The following is a 16,393-nucleotide window of genomic DNA, read 5'->3' as shown; positions in this document are numbered from 1 at the left end:
TCTGGCCGCGGTTTGACCGCGACCGCGGTGGGACTGCGGCAGGAAGCGAAAATTTCAGGGACTAAAGTGCAAAATATGGGATTTTAAGTCCTAAACCCTATATTAAACAAAGGAGGCTGGCCAAGAACAAGAGGTAGGACATATTTTGGACACAAATTAGACCTGAGGAGGCGGAGAGACACTACTTTAGGGTTAGACAACACCCTTGGAGGCAAGAACACATTGGGAGCAAGGCGGAGAATTCTTCTACGAGTTTTTTCCTTCCTCTTCCTATTTTTCATTGTTGGTTATGACTTTTAGTATTGTAGTTTTACATACTATTATGAATAGCTAATTTGTTATCTAGAGTTTGATAGAACCTTTTGTAGGATAAATTCTTGTTATGTTTTTATATAATTTAGCCATAGCTTTTCTCTATTTGTTCAACTACGTTTATATTGTGGTTGGTTGAAGAGCTCTCAATTAGCTGTGCCTATTTAGTATGCATAACTCGGGAGAGAGTGCATATTTAGGTAATTGTTGAACAACACCACTCCCAGAGTATATGAGGATCAATAACCGAGGGTTTAAAGGCGGGATTAGGGATAACGAAGCCTTGAGTGCGATCTAAAGTGAGCTGTATTAAAAGCCAGCTAGCGTATCTCGGGAGAGTGCGTCTAGTAAATTGTCGTAATTACTCGGGAGAGATTTACGGTAATAAGAGTGCTCATGATCGGTAGAGAATACTTAGGCGAAATTATAGAAGACATAGCGGGAAGGATTCCGACAATTGGGGAAATCATAACTCTAGACCTCCTTAATCTTTTCTCTAGCCCTCAATATCTTTAGTTGTTAATTTACTATTTTAATTTGTTAGTTAAGTAGTTAAACACAAGAATCTTAATATCTATAAGTTAGGAATTGTTCAAGCTTGTCTTCTTGGTGATAGTGAACAGCTGTAGCTAAACCTTAGTTCTCTGTGGGATTCGACTCCGGACTTGTAAACCGGATTATATTTGCAACGACCGCATTGTCCTTTTTATAAGGCATAGTTGGGCGTGATCAACGATCACCATTTCTATGTTTCAAAAAGCTGTCTCACAAACAAGACGAGTAGGTAATTGCAAAAATCCATTACCTTCAACAAAGATAGTTTGCCACTTTTCAGATATGGAGGGTTGCTGGGTGCTCAATTAGAAAACAACCACGTTACACACACTACAATTGAAAATGCTGACGTTTCACAAGTTTCGTTCAAATTACCATCACTCATTGTGTTAGCCTTCGGTATAGCACACGATTATAACCAATCAATGCTATTAAAGTTTTTTTAACATCTCAAATATAAAATCGCTCGAAGTTTTTTTTATAAATATTGTTATTTATTTAGAGCTACCCTCAACATAAAGGATCTAATTGTTTTAATTTACAAAAATCTTAAGGGCCGAATTTTCCGAATAACAATTGAAGTACTTATCAAAATTGTAACAATTGTTACCTTCACTTATATACGTGTCATCAACATTATTAAACATTTCATTTCAAAAACAATCCAAGGACCCAAATACTGTCATTATCGCACAGGCAAAGCGGAGAGGCCCTTCCATGAGAAGAGAAACCATCCGCTACACCTGAAAACATCAAACATTTCTAACTCTTAGCTTCAGCACAGAGTAGAAAATGGACGATTATACAAGAGAAATGATGGACCTCAAAACCCTCGTCACCCGAACCCTAGAGAAGAAAGGCGTCCTTGCCAAGATCCGAGTATGAGCAAACAATTCTTCTCTTCCGCATTTTCATTTTTTTTTGGGTGAATTTTCTTCTCAATCAGATCGAGTGGTTATGTATTTTGTGCTTCCAAATTTTGTACATTTTGCTTTTCTGGTATGGCTTGGGCTTTCCGACGAAGCTGTAATTAGATATTGCTTGGTTCATTATATCTGCAGATTTAATTTTCCCTGTTCTGAAAATTGGGGTCACGAATAGCTAATTCCCATTGTTTCTTGGCTAGGGAGTAGGAATTGAAAAATTGGATCTTTGTGAATTTTAAGTCTTAAGATTAAACTTGGTTGGTTGCAAAAAGTAGGGTATAAGGCACACAAGAAGGTGTCACCAGCTTATAAAATCTCTGGGTAATGCAAAGTATAGTTTAAGTGATTTAATGTGTAGAAATGAATACCTTATGTTTAACTTAATTGCTTAACTGTTTTATGCATCTTCAAGGAGCTAAATATTAGAATTTTGACAGGTTGCAGCATGTATACTTTTTTCCTTCACTTGTTGCATTTTTCGTTGGACAAATTATGCATAACTTATCTAGAAAGAGCATATTCCTTTGATGCTCATCCTACCTTTCAGGTTTATTTGGGGCTAGTCAGCAGACAAATGAATCACTGAGGGATCTAAATCCCAAAGTTGGAAGCAAAAGAATAGGATATTATTGCGCTCAGTTAGGGGTGACTAATTTTATTTTTTACCGTGGTGTCCGGGCGAGCTTGTGTGCACCTTGACTAATTTCATTGGATATATGCCAACTCCCAGCAGCACGGGTACTAGGTAACTCTGCCCATGGGAAGAAATCAATTAGTGTTTTTGCCTTTGCTGCTCAGTTAGGGTGACTTAGCTTGAACAAGTACGAATTGATGGATTTGAAGGGGTTAAACCTAATTAAAGGCTCAAACATTTAGAGAAAAGATTGGGATATGCAGGACAATGAGGATTAAATGGTAACCTACTGGTAGAATTGCTACCTTGTATCCTAGGCGTGTAAGGTTCATTCCCCACCATGCCTTTTTCCTCACAAGACTGGAAAATAGTTTGACTTGCCTTCATTCATGCGAGCTACTTGTTACTACCACGACAGAGGAAGTGTAGTAGAAAAAAAGCTGAAACAAATGTTTGGTTCTTTTACCATGTTTGATTTGTAGTAATAGAGAATCTTTTGTACTTTTCTGGTGAAGAGAAATTATTTATTAGGAAATAAAACCTGATGATCTTGTTTATTGAAATAAAACATTGATGTCACATGTGAATCCTTCTTCAGATTCTCTTTTGTTGATATACAGTGCAATCCTGGTTGATTCACAACGTATTTACATATTTTACTTGGCTACATTTCTTAGGCTGAACTTAGAGCAAGCGTCTTCGAGGCGATAGAAGAGGAGGATAGGGCAATCGAGAAGGATGAAGCCTTGCCTCCTGCACTATTGGGTAGCTGCAATGAGCGCGCGAAGCAACTCCATAATTCCCCTTCAGGTTCTCAGTTACTTGTTTTAATCTTTTTGGTTTTTTACCCTTTATGAATCCTTGCCAAATTCTTTGGTATAGGAGGACGGCCACTAACTTGTTTATGGAAAATTTGTTAAACTTCGGTTATATATATCTGAAAGCTGAGTGTTCAGTATTGTGTGTACTCTGCAGAGTATTGTTGTGCCCATGGAACTCTCAAATATTGTGATGGATTGAGTTTGTTCTATGTACTTATACGTATGCTGTTTAACTGTTCAATCTAGATATCTGAACTAGTCTTTTAGAATCTAAATGTGAGAACCTGCCTGCCTGATCAACTGAAGTGCAACCTAAATCTGAATTGGAGATGAAAACACTTTCTGTTGCCAAAGATTTATGTTTCTTTTCAGGTTACTTTCTAAGAATTATGATTCTGATTTTTAATCTTTCCTGAAACATTATAACCTGGAATTTGATGCCACATGAAGTTTGTATCTTGTGGTTAGTAAGATCATCGAACCTTATAAAAAATCATCTAGAACCAGCTGAGAAGAAAGCCATCGGATTTCTTTGGACTTTGGTTGGAAGCATTTGAATGTAACTATTTAAGGACAGCAGATTTTGAATTTAAAAATTCGAATAACATCTCTTCTGTGTCATTTGAAACGAATTAGTCTTAAATGGATATACTATTTGTTTCTTTATAGAAGTAAAATTCTTTTTGGTATAACCAGATGGGTGCATAGGATCTGACCTATAGATTTGAAATGCATAGGACTAGATGCTCCTTCTTCGAACCCTTCGGAAAATCATAGAGAGTGTCGTTTATCTAAGAACTCTCTTTTGGATGTGATAAAAACACTTTCTTAGATCACAACATTTTCTTAGTGCTGGTTTTGACATCACTACTAGATACCCTTTCAAAAAAAAAAAAAAATTAAAAAATCATTTATCTGGAAAAGTTACGAAGGGGAGCATTGACGTAACTGGTAAAGTTGTTGCCATGTGACCAGGAGGTCACGGGTTCGAGCTTTGGAAATAGCCTCTTGCAGAAATGTAGGGTAAGGCTGCGTACAATAGACCCTTGTGGTTCGACCCTTCCTTGGACCCCGCACAGCGCGGGAGCTTAGTGCACTGGGCTGCCCTTTATTTATCAGGAAAAGTTATACCTAAATATACATGAATTTTGCATGTTGTTGTGACCTCCATTTGAACCTTATAAGCGTTTTATCTTCCATCTGCAATGGGGCTTAGAATGAATATGGTTCTTGAGTCTCTTTACAGTCTTATTGGCGTGAAGGTTGGGTTTTTGATTCCACATCATAAGGCGATAACCAACTTATCATGGTTGCACAAGTTGAATATGTTAATGCACTCATTTTGGAACATAACACTTACCCCATCTGTCTCTGTGCTCATTTTTGTATATAAATAGAACTATACTATTAAATAACAACAACAAAAAGTTAACAAGAAAAAACACAAAAGTCGAGATATAGTCCTTCATGTTCCCAACCAATTCTTTTAATAACTGTGGTGTTCATGCCAGCTTTCACGCCTTTGTTATATCCGCGTGTACCTACAACCTCTCACCAGCATAGATACCGGGTAGCTCTCTCCCCCGTGCTTAGGTAGATGGGAAGAAATCACATTTTCTTTTGTTTTTGCTGGGATTTGAACCTTGATCGCAAAAGTTTGCACCCTTCGTTGACCACCCCGTCACACCCCGTCACACCCCAAGGTGCTCTGACTGATATTAAACAATTACATATTCATCTCTTCTCTTAATCAATGTCTTTAGTCAAAACGTGACTAGTTCTTTTGGATACCTGAAGTAATTCTGCTTGCAATTGATATTTTATTAAGTTGAATATTGTCAATTCCTAGAGCTTTGTGATAAATAGTCAATTTTCTTTAAATGAAATAGTATATGATAAGTATGGATATAAATAGTTAATTCTACCTTATACAACAAAAAGATTTGTGTGATAAAGAGTCAAGTGTATTGACTTTAGTATTTTGAGTTAGGGAAAGGTGTGCACTTGTAAACGAATGTGAGAATGCACGGGAGAAAAATCTATTATTGATTAATTATGACAATGATACAATGAGCCTTATATATATACAATACATGTCCTACTCCTAATACATATGGGATTAGGGCTATTTACTACTATTTATACAATGAAGCTAACACTCCCCCTCAAGCTGGTGCATATAAATCATATGTACCGAGCTTGTTACATATATAACTAATACGAGGACCAGTGAGGGACTTGGTGAAAATATCAGCAAGCTGATCATTTGACTTCACAAATTTTGTAGCAATATCTCCAGAGAGTATCTTTTCTCTAACAAAGTGACAGTCAATCTCGATGTGTTTAGTTCTCTCATGGAACACTGGATTTGACGCAATATGAAGAGCAACTTGATTATCACACACAAGTCCCATCTGACTAATCTCACCAAATTTCAACTCCTTGAGCAACTGTTTGATCCAAATTAGCTCACATGTGGCCATAGCCATTGCTCGATATTGTGCTTATGCACTAGACCGAGCAACCACATTCTGTTTCTTGCTCTTCCAAGACACCAAATTTTCTCCTACTAAGACACAATATCCAGACGTAGAACGTCTATCAGAAGGTGATCCTGCCCAATCAGCATCTGAGTATCCAACGATTTGCTCATGGCCTCGATCTTCAAACAATAAGCCTTTGCCTGGAGCTGATTTTATATATCGAAGAATGCGGACAATTGCATCCCAATGACTATCACAGGGAGAATCCATAAACTGACTCACAACACTCACAGGAAAGGAAATGTCAGGTCTAGTCACTGTGAGGTAATTTAATTTACCAACCAACCGCCTATATCTTGCAGGATCGCTAAGAGGCTCCCCCTGTCCTGGCAGAAGTTTAGAATTCGGATCCATCGGAGTGTCTACAACCTGTCATTCCTGTCTCCTCAAGAATATCTAAGGCATACTTCCGTTGTGAGATCACAATACCTGAGCTAGACTGAGCGACCTCAATACCCAGAAAATACTTTAATCTGCCCAGATCCTTAGTCTGAAAGTGCTGAAAGAGATGTTGCTTCAACTTACTAATACCATCCTGATCATTGCCGGTAATAACAATATCGTCAACATAAACGACCAGATAAATACAGAGATTTGAAACAGAATGTCGATAAAATACAGAGTGATCAGCTTCACTACGAGTCATGCCAAACTCCTGAATAACTGTGCTGAACTTACCAAACCAGGCTCGAGGAGACTGCTTTAGACCATAGAGGGACCGGCGCAACCGACATACAAGGCCACTAGACTCCCCCTGAGCAACAAAACTAGGTGGTTGCTCCATATAAACCTCATCCTCAAGGTCACCGTGAAGAAAAGCATTCTTAATGTCCAACTGATAGAGAGGCCAATGGCGAACAGCAGCCATGGATAGAAAAAGGCGGACTGATGCAATTTTAGCCACGGGAGAGAAAGTATCACTGTAATCGAGTCCAAATATCTGAGTATATCCTTTGGCAACAAGACGAGCCTTAAGTCGATCAACCTGGCCATCTGGACCAACTTTGACTGCATACACCCAACGACAACCAACAGTCGATTTACCTGAAGGAAGAGGAACAAGCTCCCAAGTACCACTCGTATGTAAAGCAGACATCTCGTCAATCATAGCCTGTCGCCATCCGGGATGAGACAGTGCTTCACCTGTAGACTTAGGAATGGAAACAGAGGACAAAGATGACACAAATGCACAATGGGATGATGAGAGACGATGGTAACTTAAACCGATATAATGAGGATTAGGATTAAGTGTGGACCGTATACCTTTTCGTAGTGCAATCGGTTGATTAAGAGGAGACAAGTCCACAGTATTAGCAGGGTCAGGTGCAGGACGTGAATCAGCTGGGCTTGATGCTGGGGGCGGACGACGATGATAAGTCAGGAGTGGTGGAGCTATAGAAGGTCGAACTCGACTAGGTGGTGGCACTGGAGCTATAGTTGGTGGAACTGGACTAGGTGGTGGCACTGGATCTATAGTTGGGACGGTGGTGACACTGGTAGGCTATAGGTGGTGGAGCTGTAATTGGAACTGTAGGCGGTGGAGCTATGGAGGGAGATGAATGGGAGATAGGGACTGAATCTCCAAAAGAAGGAACAGGTAGCACCTCGGAAATTTCTAAGTGATTAACGGAACCTGTGAAGTATGATTGGGTTTCAAAGAAGGTAACATCAGCAGACATAAGAAATCGCTGAAAGTCAGGAGAATAACATCGATATCCCTTTTGCGTTCGCGAGTAACCCAGAAATATGCACTTAGAGCACGAGGAGCTAACTTATCTTTTCCTGGAGTAAGGTCATGAACAAAGCACGTACTCCCAAAGACACGGGGTGGAAGAGAGAACAAAGGTAAGTGAGGAAACAGGACAGAGAATGGAACTTGATTTTGGATAGCTGAAGATGGCATACGATTAATAAGATAACAAGATGTAAGAACTGCATCCCCCCAAAAACGCAGCGGAACATGAGATTGTATGAGTAGGGTACGAGCAGTTTCAATAAGATGTCTATTCTTTCTTTCAGCTACCCCATTTTGTTGGGATGTGTACGGACAAGATGTTTGATGAATAATCCCATGGGAGTTCATAAACTGCTGAAATGGGGAAGACAAATACTCTAGGGCATTATCACTACGAAATGTGCGGATAGAAACCCCAAATTGATTTTGAATTTCAGCATGGAAGGTCTGGAAAATAGAAAACAACTCAGATCGATTTTTCATCAAAAATATCCAAGTGCACCTGGAATAATCATCAATGAAACTGACAAAGTAGCGGAATCCTAAGGTAGAGCTAACCCGACTAGGACCCCAAACATCTGAATGGACTAAAGTAAAAGGTGACTCTGCTCGATTGTCAAGACGCCCGAAAAATGGGAGCGGGTATGCTTACCGAGCTGACACGACTCACACTCTAGAGTGGACAAGTGAGATAAGCCAGGTACCATTTTCTGAAGTTTTGAGAAACTGGGATGTCCTAACCGTTTATGTTATAAATCTGGTGAATCAGTAACGGGAGAAGTTATTGGAGGAAGACAAGATGCGAGTCCATGTGATTTTGCAAGGATAAGGTAATAAAGTCCATCTGATTCACGTCCGGTACCAATGATCCGCCCTGTACTGCGTTCCTGTATAAAAACAAGGTCATCAAGAAATAAAACAGCAGATTTAAGTGATTTGGCTAAGCGACTAACGGCTATGAGATTAAAAGGACTACCAGGAACGTAAAGAACTGAGTCTAAAGGTAAGGAAGGAAGTGGACTTGCTTGACGTATTGCAGTTGCCATGGCTTGAGACCCATTGGCCATTGTGACTGTTGGAAGAGATTGGGAATATGAGATACTAATGAAAAGAGATTTGTTACCAGAAATATGATCAGATGCACCTGAATCAATGACCCAAGACTCAGAAGGTGAAGATTGGGAGACACCAGTCATGCTACTATTTGTTGGAACAACGGAGGTTAATCCTGAAGATGTCTGTTTACGTGCTTTGTACTGAAGGAACTCAATATAATCCGGTAAGGAAACCATCTGGATTGGATTTATTGCATTAATCCAACGGATTGTGAGTTAAAGGCTTCAGGTACGAATTCCATTATAATATTGTGCCGGAAAAAGCAGAAAATTGCTAGGGATCACTGTTCACGTCGGAAAAATCACTGTAGCTCGCCGGAAAATTCCAAAGTTGTCGGAATCTGTCGGAAATAGTACCAATGGACTCGGAATTGCAAGGAGATGAAGCTGTCCTGAAGAAACTTTTTTAAAATCTGACCGGAACAGTGTTCACGCGCCGGCGCGTGGGGCGGATCTGCCGGGAAGTTTCTGGCGCCTGAGGGCGCGTGAAGAGGAGTTTTCCGGTGGGGTTTACTGGGGTTTGGTCGCCGGAGCCTTGGGAACCCTGTGGTGGTGTTGGTTTTTGCACAATACCAACGGAAAGTGATTTTGTTACGGACAGCCTCTTAAGTCGCCGGAAAATTGCACGGCGATGAGGTCTTTCTTCCCGGAAGTTGCTGGAATGACGCACAACTATAATTTTCTCACTGAAGCTCTGATACCATGTGAGAATGCACGGGAGAAAAATCTATTATTGATTAATTATGACAATGATACAATGAGCCCTATATATATATAATACATGTCCTACTCCTAATACATATGAGATTAGGGCTATTTACTACTATTTATACAATGAAACTAACAAAGAACAAATATAAATAAGTAAATCTGTGCATTCTATCTTTCCTTTTTTTTTTTTTCGGGGCCCTTGGACGATGTCTTTCCCTGCTTTGGTTTTTAGTTGTCATAGAAAAGGACATAAGCATCTCCCTAGCTCATTTCTGTCCCAAGTCTATATCGACTTCTTCGTTCATTGTGATGCAGACACTAGCATCTTTTGCACGAGTTATGAGGGGATAACATACTTGATTGTTTGGTCAAATGCTTTAGTGATCATGATAAATTTGTATTTGTTTTTTCATTAATGACAGTGTTGTAGATTGTGCACTCGCTTACCATTTCTCTTGCATAATCATCTTAAAGTGGAGAACATCTATAGTTACTTAAGAGTTTTTATATAGCACACTGATATTTTCACAGTAACACCAATATTACTTGTAGGTTAGTGCCTTTCACCACATTAGGTCGTGTAGTTCTGTAATCAGTGCATGGAGATAGGTGTTCAAGTAGTTAAAGAAGAGCTAATATATTACATATTTTCCTTCACTAATTCCTTGTTACCTGTTTTATTTTCTTTTCTGAATGCAGGAAGGCTACTAACTGCACTCATATGTGAATATTTTGACTGGGCTCAATTAAACCACACACTTAAAGTTTATTTGCCAGAGTGTAATTTGGTAATAATATACAGCTTTCTCTAATGATTTTAAACCACCTTGCATAAATTGTCAATTATTACTTCAATTTACAAAAGTTCACTTGTTTGCAGCCAAAGGATTCTTGGAAATCAGAGCTAAAAGAATTTAGCAGCAAGAATGGATATGATCTTAACAGGAATGGGGATAGTGGTCCATTGCTTTTGGATGTTCTCGAAGGATTTTTGAAATACGAGGTTCGATAAAACTGCTTATATTAGTTAACTTCTGCACATATATATCCATCATTTGCTTATGGTACTATTGACGTTTTATGTTTATGTTAGAACTACCAAAAAAAAAACAGTAAAAAAAATAAAGAAAAGGAAAGTGGGAGATTAAAACTTGTAACCCTAAGCTAGGAACGTGTATGTTGGGACACAATATTATCATCCTTGAAAACAATAAAAAGTTGAGAAAGACGAATTCAGTAATGGAGATGTATTCCAGTTTATTAAGACTAATTGTCTCAACATCCCAATGCAGTTGTGGGCCTCTCGCGGTCTCGCCATGTGGTATTCAAAATTTCCTTGTATTTTTTTCTGTAGATTGATAAATTGTTTACAAATGCAGAGCGATGACCAATTGTGATCTGGCGCGGGGTGGGTGGGGTGGGGGGGTGGGGGGTGGTGGTGCAGGTTGCCAGCCAGGAAACATGTAGAGTCATAATCCGAGTATATATTCTGGAAACGACATATAAAAGGGTTCAATTCAAAAGGTTTCTACATAACAGAATTTGTGGCAGACATCTCATAAAGCAAATCATAGGAGGATGAAAATAAATATTATGAAGTTGCCATGTTGCCAAATAGCTGGTCATACAGCATTAAAGTGTGACCCAATTGGGACAGATCTCATGATTTACTAGTGATACTGACCAATAGGATAATGAAGACACTAAGCTTAATTTTGTTCAGCACGATTTGTTTCTTTGTTCTGCTTTGAGCACTTCTTTCTTGTCATTGTCTCATGAGTATGTCCACTTGTGCTATCAATACCAGGGGCTTGTATTTGAACCTTTAACCTTGCTCGCATGCGATTGCCTTACTAAAAAGCTTTCTACGCTTTGGGTATTGCTGATTTTAAAAATTCAAGTGTACACAAGTGTGTCAATGTTAATAAATCTAACTTGTACTGGTAGAAATTGATTATTGTTGTGGTTTTGGGATCTTCATTGCCTTTTGTTGTGGTTAACAGTCTCCCATTCCAGGTTCAGTTAGTGGCTTTAAATGTTTATGCAGTTCCATTAGTTGATGGTTATAGCATTTGCAGTTTACATTTTCCTGCATTCAAATTGACTATGGTAAATATTTAAGTCTATCTAGTAGGAATTAGCTTTAAGGTCAAGCTTTTAAAATCTATTTTGCAGAACTTATCTCAAGGAAGGGGTGGTGGGAGGAGATTGACAACACCAGATGCTGAATCTCTTTCCAATGTAGAAACAAGGAACATGAGGAGGCCTTCTTCATCTTCAGTTGCCGGGGGCTTACCTCCATTGGGAAGGTTTACATTTAAGACACTAGTATAGTATCTTCTGTTGTGTTAATTTATTTAGTTATTTTTCTATTTTGATTTAAGATTTTGACTTGGGAACATCTCATGCCACAGGCCAGGTCCTGCTGCCCAGTCATCTGGTAAGTAGTCCACCCGCTTTATTTGTATTAATTCCTGGATAAATGCGTAACCTTTTTCATATGGTTGAGATGGTTAGATAGAAGAGCAGGTTCGTCAGTATCTGGGTACAGGAAGGATGAATACAATTGGAGATATGACAACGATGAACTTGCAGAAGATGTAATTCGTGCTTCATCTGCCTTGGAAAACCTTCAGTTGGACAGAAAAGCTCGGAATCTTACCACTTCCTGGCGGTAAGTGTATGAGAACTAGATGTCATTTTTCTAATTTGGTTTTGATGTAACTTCTGTTGGATGGTGTGGAAGTTATCAGCTTTGGTGAATGTTAGTCCTGGATGGTTTATTTAGTTTTAGATGTGGCTTCTATAAGATACATCACTTGTGGCTGGTCGCTAAGGTTAAAATAATGACAACCTTATTTTTTCCACTAAGGCAGGTGTTAATTGCATAGATGTCATTTTGTAGCAAAACTAGACTAGACAGTACCTTTGGGCTGGTGGGCTGAGGATAATATTACCCATGCTTCCTATCAAGTGTGGATTTTATGTTTTTATGCTACTTATAGAGAACTCTCTATTTAAATGTGTTGAATTGTCTGAACAAAAATTGCACCAAAGCAGGTGCCAAATTTATTGTAATGTTGAATGCGATAAAAACTTAACTATGAATTAAGAAAGAGGACTATCTGAATTAAGGAACAGATACTAGTGCCAATTCCGACAAAACATGGAAAGAGTATATATTCTAATGTGCACGCATGAGAAGTTTGTCTGATGACTAAAATAGGTCAAATTTGGTGAAGATCCTTTTAAGTAGAGATTATTATTTTGTAAAGTTCTAGATCAGATTATTATTTATAAACTGGATATTCTTACTTTTGAAGTTACTTAATTGTTAAAAATGCATTACTTTTAACTTTTATAACTTACCAAAAACAAATTGTTAAACATGCATTATGGTTAACAGAAAAGTACCACTTCGTTTTGACTAAACAAAAGAAAGTGTCCTTTTTATGTTTCCAACAGGCCACCAGGACATTGAAAAGTTATGCATAATGAAAGAAGACAAGGGTAAAAGCTTTCATAGTGTTCTCACACAAGCAAACGTAGTCAGGGAATAAATAGGCTTCTTTTCCTCTCTTTTTTTTGGGCTCAATTAACTTCCTGAAACAGTTAAAATTTCACGGTATAGCCAATTTTCGGACTGGTCAATCAAAAATAGCCAGTGTTTACCAAGTCAATGAAAAATAGCCACCGTTTTGCTGCAATAGAGACCGGTCCAGCATAGTATACTGGAGTTCGGTGCACTTGTGTATGAACTCCAGCATATTATGCTGGATCGGTATACTTTGCTGGCTCCAGTATAATATACTGGAGACTGGAGCACTGGTGCTCCAAACTCCAGTATATTATACTGGACCATTATACTTGCTGGAACTCCAGTATATTATGCTGGAGTTCTAGTGTATTTATGCTGGAACTCCATCATATTATGCTGGAGTTCCAGCATACTATCCTGGAACTCCAGTATAATATGCTGGAGTTCAAGTATACTTATGCTGGAACTCCACCATAATATACTGGATTATTTTCCGGGTTTTGAACAGTGTTTTCGCTCAGATTTCTCTTTACATAAAAAGTGGCTAAATTTCGATTACTTTTGAAATTGAGCTATTTTTGAACGACCAGTTGTAAATCTGGCTATTTTTAAAAATCACCCCCTGAAACACAATGAAGTGGGCCATAATATCCATGGTTCAAAGTTGGGTGTTTGACCAAAGCTGGGTTGTTGGCTGGGGAATGGAAGGTAAGCCCGTTGTGTGCAAAAGGATGGACTGTAGAAGAAACATCCAGCTATAGTTAGGTGTCATACTTTTCTACAAAGAAATGAGCTCATTTTATGTGTTCTATCTTTCCGCGGGCAACATGTTGAAATAGCTGCTTTTCATGTGAACAATCAGGTCATATTTAAGAGGTAATTAGGTTTTTGAGTGCTTGTGTTGAGTTTATAAGTCTTATACTTGCTCAAAAAAGAAAAGTGTCTTATTGCAGCACTATGGTTCTTAACTTAATAAGAGCGAGCTAATCGTTTTGATGGTACGGTAAAAGTTGGTCTGTAGCTCTAGCTCTTCTTTGGTCAGAGAAGGTCAAATTTGGGGTGGAAAAATCAAACTTCAGCAGACAGCAAGCGTTCATAATCTGATGAAGACCTGTTGGTCGATGATGGATTCTTGTTCACTGGTGATGTATGTACAGAACTACTCCCTCCGTTCCAGTTTATGTGAATCTATTTCCTTTTTGGTTCGTTCCAAAAAGAATGAACCCTTTCTAAATTTGGAAACAATTTAGCTTAAAATCTCAATTCTACCCTTAGTAAGAAGCTTTTATAACTACACAAATAGTGTGGACCCCTTTTTGAGTTGTTTAAGATCACAAATTCCAAAAGTCTTTATTTTTTCTTAAACTCCGTGCCCAGTCAAACAGGTTCACATAAATTGGAACAGAGGGAGTACCAATTTCCGGGCACCCTTGCTAGACTTCCATCAGCTGGAGGATTGAAATTTTACCTACCTTATCACATATCAATAGACTAATTTCAGCATATATTTGTTGCACCCAAGGGTGTGGCCTAGTGGTCAATGAAGTGGGTTAAGAACCATGTCTCAGGCGAAAACATTAGGTGATTTCTTCCCATATGTCTAGCCTTGGTGGACAGAGTTATCTGGTACCTGCTGATGGTAGGAGATAACAAGTATACCGTGGAATTAGTCGAGGTGCACGCAAGCTGGCCCGGACACCACGGTTATAAAAAAAAATCAGCATATATTTGTAGCCCCTTTCTAAACTAAGTTATGGCATCAGTTTTCAGGAATGAACTAACAGAATCCTACAAATTTGAGAATGAGCAGGACTTGGGCTGTTACTATTCTTCTAGCTGTGATGATTATACATGAAAGCTCCATTTTCATATATATTTAAAGATACTTTATCAAAATAAATAAAATGATAATCATCTAAAGACGGACTCACTGACATACCATGTCAAACTGGATAATAGGCGGAAAGGTTTTCATCTGTCTAGTAAGAGAAAGAGGAGACCTTTTTTTAAAAAAAATATGCTTTGGCATCAATGAAATCACTGCGCCTGGGGAAGTACTCCCACACTACTACATCAAGTTTGTGTTATACAAGACGAGGGCAAAGTAACCAAGAATATAGTAATTAGTGATGACCTACAACAGCTGATGAGCGGTTGCATTTATGTGAAAAAACCATATGTATTCTAGTTATTCCTTTTGCTCGAGTCTTTATGTTCTTGTTATCCCGCTGAAGAATTGTGTTGAAAACTCAGTTCTATTGCACTTTAGATTGGTCGTACTGTCTAGAAAATGCAGTCATATCTCAACTTTGTACTAAATTTGTTTACAGGCATGGAGGGGATGGCATGTCCGAGGAAGATGGCAGGGTAGAATAGGTGTAGCGAAATGTTCTCCAGATCTCTAAATCTGAGAATTGATGTTATCATAAACCATTGAAATGCTATTTTGTGTGACGGGCAGCGATGTTTCTTATGATTGAAATACTACTGTATATTAAATTGGTATGAGCTTTTCTTTTTCCTTCCTTTTTTGGCCCTTATTCTCATTTAATTATCCCTATTTGTAAGCTAAGTTCATTCGTTTAGTCTTTATGCTATTTGTTCATTTACGAGGGTTACTTTTGGTTTGAGTGGCTCAAGTGATTACTGCAAGCTGGTTCTCGTGGTTAAATATGAGCCTCTATAACATTGTGAACTGCTTTCTTTCGTTTTAAATGAAAGGTATTTGGCAGGTCATGTGGTTTGAAATGTTATAGGTTGACATGTATATTTTATTAGTAATAGTGGAAGAAATGTTATACGTAGTCTTTGTTTTAATGGATTCACTTTTTTATTGTGAAATTTGTGTGGAATTGTAACAATGTAAAAATATTAGGACGTTAAATTCTAAAAAAATAAATAAAAAATCCCACTATTCCCTAAAGGTCCCAAAATACCCATCTCCGCTAACGGCCATCTAATGTCGATGCCACAGGAAAATCATCAGAAACTCAATTATTTGTTTTCCTCATTTGGGCTAATTTATCCCTCTACTAATTAATTTGGAGCAATTGTATCCTTCTACTATTCAAAAATGCGTAATTTTATCCTCGTTGATGTTTCGAAAGAAAGCGGAAGATAATACCAAACTATTGAGTTTTCTCGCACAATGTGCGTGAGAAAAATTCTTCATTCAAAACTTCATAATAACCGGCGAATACGTTTTTGCAAAAAAGTAATAATATTTTAAATATAGTTTTAAAAGATAATGCTAAACAACAAGTTTATTACATCAAATCCAAAGACATTATGTATAAGTTTAAAACTTCAAAAATTAGATAATAAATTAAGTCAACTTTGAAAACAATCAAGTTACAAAGAAGAACCTTGAAATTGTAAGGAACTAAAGAAAGTTGAAAAACTAAAATTTGAAAAATAAAATGCCAAATTCGAGTGGTTGGTGAATAGTGGCAGAAAAAAAAGGAAGGATGAAAAAAATGAATAAAAGAACATAGTAATAGTGA

At 38.1% G+C, this 16,393-nt stretch overlaps 1 protein-coding gene across 2 annotated transcripts; it reads left to right on the top strand.

Moving 5' to 3' along the window:
• The first annotated feature begins 1,507 nt into the window (after positions 1–1,507).
• LOC109242765 (protein TONNEAU 1a-like) lies at positions 1,508–15,508 on the top strand. Of its 2 annotated transcripts, XM_019409612.1 has the most exons (9): positions 1,508–1,746; positions 3,105–3,237; positions 10,052–10,140; positions 10,233–10,355; positions 11,528–11,661; positions 11,767–11,792; positions 11,870–12,026; positions 13,901–14,037; positions 15,221–15,508. In XM_019409612.1, exons 1-8 carry the CDS (start codon positions 1,660–1,662, stop codon positions 13,992–13,994), a joined length of 843 nt encoding a protein of 280 aa, XP_019265157.1. In that variant the 5' UTR covers positions 1,508–1,659; the 3' UTR covers positions 13,995–14,037; positions 15,221–15,508. The 2 variants fall into 2 exon arrangements, with proteins under 2 accessions (XP_019265157.1, XP_019265159.1); XM_019409614.1 differs by lacking the exon at positions 13,901–14,037 and having other exon boundaries at positions 1,509–1,746.
• The last annotated feature ends 885 nt before the right edge of the window (positions 15,509–16,393 follow it).

This window comes from Nicotiana attenuata, unplaced genomic scaffold, assembly GCF_001879085.1.
Source record: "Nicotiana attenuata strain UT unplaced genomic scaffold, NIATTr2, whole genome shotgun sequence".
Classification (NCBI taxonomy): Eukaryota; Viridiplantae; Streptophyta; class Magnoliopsida; order Solanales; family Solanaceae; genus Nicotiana; species Nicotiana attenuata.
This window is presented reverse-complemented; position numbering and strand designations above follow the sequence as displayed.